This window comes from Sceloporus undulatus, chromosome 4 (genome assembly GCF_019175285.1).
Source record: "Sceloporus undulatus isolate JIND9_A2432 ecotype Alabama chromosome 4, SceUnd_v1.1, whole genome shotgun sequence".
NCBI classification, from domain to species: Eukaryota; Metazoa; Chordata; class Lepidosauria; order Squamata; family Phrynosomatidae; genus Sceloporus; species Sceloporus undulatus.
This window is the reverse complement of record NC_056525.1, coordinates 69,921,882-69,926,468: the sequence shown is the minus strand read 5'-3', so window position 1 is coordinate 69,926,468 and position 4,587 is coordinate 69,921,882. Positions and strand designations below refer to the sequence as shown.

Genomic DNA, 4,587 nt, shown 5'->3' with positions numbered 1-4,587 from the left:
TGCGCTTTAGCTTTTCTGAGAATTACTAGATCATTGAGACAAATGGAGGGTATGTTGTGTTATTGTGCCTTGTGACTGCACAATTAATTCTTCACTGATACCAGCTTTGTCACTAGCATTAGGTAAGTAAAGGGAAAGCTTTTTTATTATTTAAATATTAATTGTATTAATATTTAAACAGAGCACAGGCATGACTAGTTGATAGTCTCACTGCTAGAATACAGGTCTGAAATGGACACACTATCTAATATACTTTTCATGAAGTAATTGTATGTAGATGCTTCCTTGATCACCAAAAATAGCCTAGTAAATGAGAATTACTGGATCATTTGTTCAAGGTTTCCTTCATCAGGCTCAGAGCTTGTCTTTCCTTTTATGTAAAAGCAAGTCTGCATTCTGTATACAATGAGAAAGATGAAGCAAAAAGTTACCTGCTTGCATTTTATCAATGTAATCTTGATTTAACCAAACATGTACATTTGAACTTTGGGTGTTATAAATCTTAACTCTCTTTTGATCCTGCCTCACCCTATCAATAGCCATATCTCATTTTGTACTGGATGTAGCAATGCCTTTCTTAGATTTACTGATGTAATACTTGCACTAGCATAGTTGGTTTACAACTTATGAAATGTAAGTCTTGTGCATGGTTTTAAACTTTAAACTTCAGAGATAGCAGTAGCAGGAAAGGTAATGCTGTTAACTTTAAGAGCTGGATGGCAGGCAGATGCTCAACAGTTTAAGCTACCAGATGATATTTTATTTGACTTATCTTATCATTTTGTGTGGCTCCTACTTAATTTGTCCCTCTGTGGCCCTTTACAGGAAATTTAAAAAATGGTTTCTCATCTCTTCTTTATTCCTGACAACAATCTGAAGCCCAACTGGTTATAATAGAACACCTGTTCAGTTCATTTTTTTTCTCCATCTGGATCAGTTGATGGCTGTCTAGCCTGGTGTTCTTTGCAAGTCATAGCATGCACTGGATGATGAATCAGAAACCAGTGAGTGGCCCATTCATGGTCTGCTGTGCACCTTCTACCCAGCTCTATCCTAGAGGACCAGAGCTAGTGATTACATGTCAGGCGTTACTCCTCTTCTTTCCAATTATATAAAGTTGGGACGCACATGAATCATTCATATATGGGTCAAATTGTTCTTGGAGATGTCGTTGCTTTCTTTGCTGTCTTATCACTTCCATACACAATGGATACAAGCACAGCAAACAAGACCAAAATGAAAAAGAAAATAGGGAATTATCCCAACTATTCAGGAGCATCATTCTTGTTCAAAATATTTTGTATCATTTCTGTCAGCAACAAAATGGGGTGGAGGCTTAGAGATCATTGTGGAAGAGGGATAGCAGCCACCTTATATGTGTCTGGGGAAAAAGAATGGGAATGGGGCAAGACTTGTTCCCCTGCAGGTCTTGTTTCCTGAAGGAAAATAATTATCAATAGTGCTGAAGATTTGTTCCCTGCTTCATGATATTGAAAATGTGGTTTGTTTTAAGGGACACAATGTCTAAATCAGGTGGTGGTCCATTTGTTGTTGTTGAACTATAGCTTCCATCAGCTCACACCAGCATAGTAAATGGTCAAAGATGCTGGGAACTGCAGTTGCAATCTGAAAACATCTGGAGTGCCACATGCACAGCCTGAATAATTGATTTAAGGAGCTATCAGATTACAAGTTTCAAAGATTTATTTTATTGGTTATATTTCTTTCCCACCTAACTGACATAAAAGTAGCACATATTTTCCCTCTCCTCTTCCTCTCCACTTTACCCTATAACACAACCCTGCAAGATTAGACTATGGAGATTGACCCTAGTTCTCCAAGTGAGTTTAATGGCTAGATCTCCCAACTCTAAGCCAAATCTTCTTCCAACTCTAAGCCAAATCTTCTAACCAATATGCCACACTGTCTGTCCAGTTTCATATGAGAGGTGCATCAGACTTTATATATAACAAAGGCTTGTCTTTTAGCCACTTCAAATCAAGAGGAAAAAGCATTAGCATTGTCCTTCTACATACATGTTTAAGTCATTAGTAAGAAGGAGGGATCTTGTAAATGACACTTGCATTAAATTAGGTTTATCTAATTAAATACAGTCTCTTGAAACAGTAAATCTTCGTGCTTTCGTGCTTTCCTTTTTAAAAAAATCCTTTTTTAAAAAATAAAAAGTTCATTCCTTTAGATAGGTGGTGAACCTATGGGTCATCTACATTTTGTATGAATGTTTATGTGTCTTCTAGTTGCTTGTCAGTTTATGGTGACCCTGTAAATTTCATTGGATTTTCTTAGGTAAGGAATAGTCAGAAATGGTTTTGCCAAGTCCTTCCTAGCACAGCACAGCAACAGTTCCAGAGGGAACAGAGGAATGGAAGCAGGGAGACAGGGAGAGGCCGAATGGGGATCAGGTTAGGAGAAATGTGAGGAGCCATGGGAAGGATGGGATTCACTACCCAGTGATCAACAGGAGAAGGTGAGACAATGGGAGAGACAGGAGAGAAAAAAAGAAAGAGGTGTAGCTGGCTCTCTTTCTGAGGTGTTAAAGCAGTGTGAAGCTATTGCCAGCTCAGGCCATCTGAGTCCAATGCAAGTAGGAGGTGGGCCTGAAGGAGCAGAAAGTCTTACTTGCTCTTACTTGTATTTACCTTGTAAATTTCATTGGATTTTCATAGGTAAGGAATAGTCAGAAATGGTTTTGCCAAGTCCTTCCTACAGCACTTTGTTTTCACTGGCAGTCTCCCATTCAAGTAGTAACCAGAGCTGACCCTGTTTAGCTTCTAAACTCGGACAGGATCTGGTACCTTATAGGCCATAAATATTTAATCTCTAGGATTGTAGAACTCCCTTGTCAGGTCAGGAAATGCTTAATGCAGTGGAACATTGGTTCAGGCAAACATTGCTGAGAAGTCAAACTTGAAGACAGTTTCGTCCACCACTTGCCTCTCCCCAGCATTTGGTAATTTTACTGTCTTTGACCCTAGAGGTCCTCATAGTTTCTTACCTGGTCCAGGAACATACTGTTTGTCTTCGTATGGCGTTTCTGTGTATTCTAGAAGCAACCGGATTGCATGAGCAAGCTGCAAGAAGACAAAGAGAAAGAATTAATGGGGGAGGCTACTATAGCCAGTTACTATTGATTGCTTCCATTAGGAGAGGTAGTATAGTTTTAAGCAGACATGGTCCAGGGACACAAGTAGCAGTGCAAGGGTTGTTTCAGCATTTATGTCCTTCTTGTGGACTTTCCATTGGGACATCTAGTTGGCCTTTGTGGGAACAGAAAACAGGCCTTTGATCTAGCCAGAGTATTCTAATGTTCAAGTATAGCTGCCAATCCCCTCTCTTCAGAAACCTCAAGAAACCCCCATGACAGGTTCACCTTAGGATCACAATAAATTGGAAATGACTTGAAAGCATACAACAGCAGCCCAGATCAAGAACTAGTGTGATATAGTGGTTTGAGCATTGGACCCTGGGAGATCAGGGGTTGAATCCCTGCTTGGCCATGGAAGCCCACTAGCTGACCTTGGGCAAGCCACACTCTCTCAGCCTCAGAGGAAGGCAAAGGCAAACCTCCTTTGAAGAAATCTTGCCAAGGTAACTGATGATAGGTTCACCTTAGGTATGCCATGAATTGGGAATGACTTGAAGGCACACAGCAACAAGAAATTCAGATAGGCAGTTACTGTACCAAAAGTAATTACCACTGAATCTTACCTCATATTCCACATTGCTGGGAGTACTACACAAGAACAAGACACACTTCACTGTGACAGAGGGGGAATACCCAGGTGAGTTTTTACTTCTTTTTCTGAGCCACAGCTTGTCATAATAGCTTTCTAACTTTTGTCTGTCTGAAATAAGGCAACTTCAGACCACCTGAAGTGAATCTGGAAGTGAAATGCTTCTAATGCCTTTGTCACAGTCATAACAAAGGAGAGCCAAGGAGGATGCCTGAACTGAGCTGGGGGGGGGGGCAACTAGGCTTATCCCCCATCATGATACAATCCTATCATGTAACCCATCAGACAAATGCAAACTTTGTCTGTAACATTAATTTACAACAGGGGTGCTTACTATGGAGTTTATCACACTTGAGTTTATTGGAGGTAAGATCAGGGGTGAGTGCGGGTTGAACAATGCGAGTCAACGTTATAACATGACTGTTTTATCACACCTGGTTGCCCTTCCACTGCCCTTCGAATAGAGAGGGAATCGAATCCAAGGCAAGTCACGTGATGTGGGTTCAGGCAAAGCAGAGTGAGTGCAAATTGTATTTCCACACCAGTACATACCATGCAGATTCAACGGACCTTACCACACAGGGCACTGAAGTCAGTTCGCATTGGTCTATGCGTATTCGCGTTATATCGCATTGGTGTTTCACACCTGTGAGCTCAGAATACGTATTGACCAATGCGATATAACGTGAATATGCTTTGGCCAATGCGTATTCACGGAGGGGTTCTGAACTAAAGGTAGCCGACTCCTCCGTTTTGCGAGTCCGCAAAATTAGTGGATTCACGGGATCCGTATTGATGGCCACTGCACTTTGGCTGGTGTGTACATCCAATC

At 40.9% G+C, this 4,587-nt stretch overlaps 1 protein-coding gene across 1 annotated transcript in view; it reads right to left on the bottom strand.

The window, feature by feature from the left end:
- The window catches only part of LOC121928287 (glutathione S-transferase Mu 1-like), a 51,924-nt gene that overhangs the window by 36,874 nt on the left and 10,463 nt on the right, over positions 1 to 4,587 (bottom strand). The window contains exon 2 of the mRNA XM_042462777.1: positions 3,017 to 3,092. Coding sequence (XP_042318711.1) covers positions 3,017 to 3,092 — 76 coding nt within the window. The remainder of the gene's footprint in view (positions 1 to 3,016; positions 3,093 to 4,587) is intronic.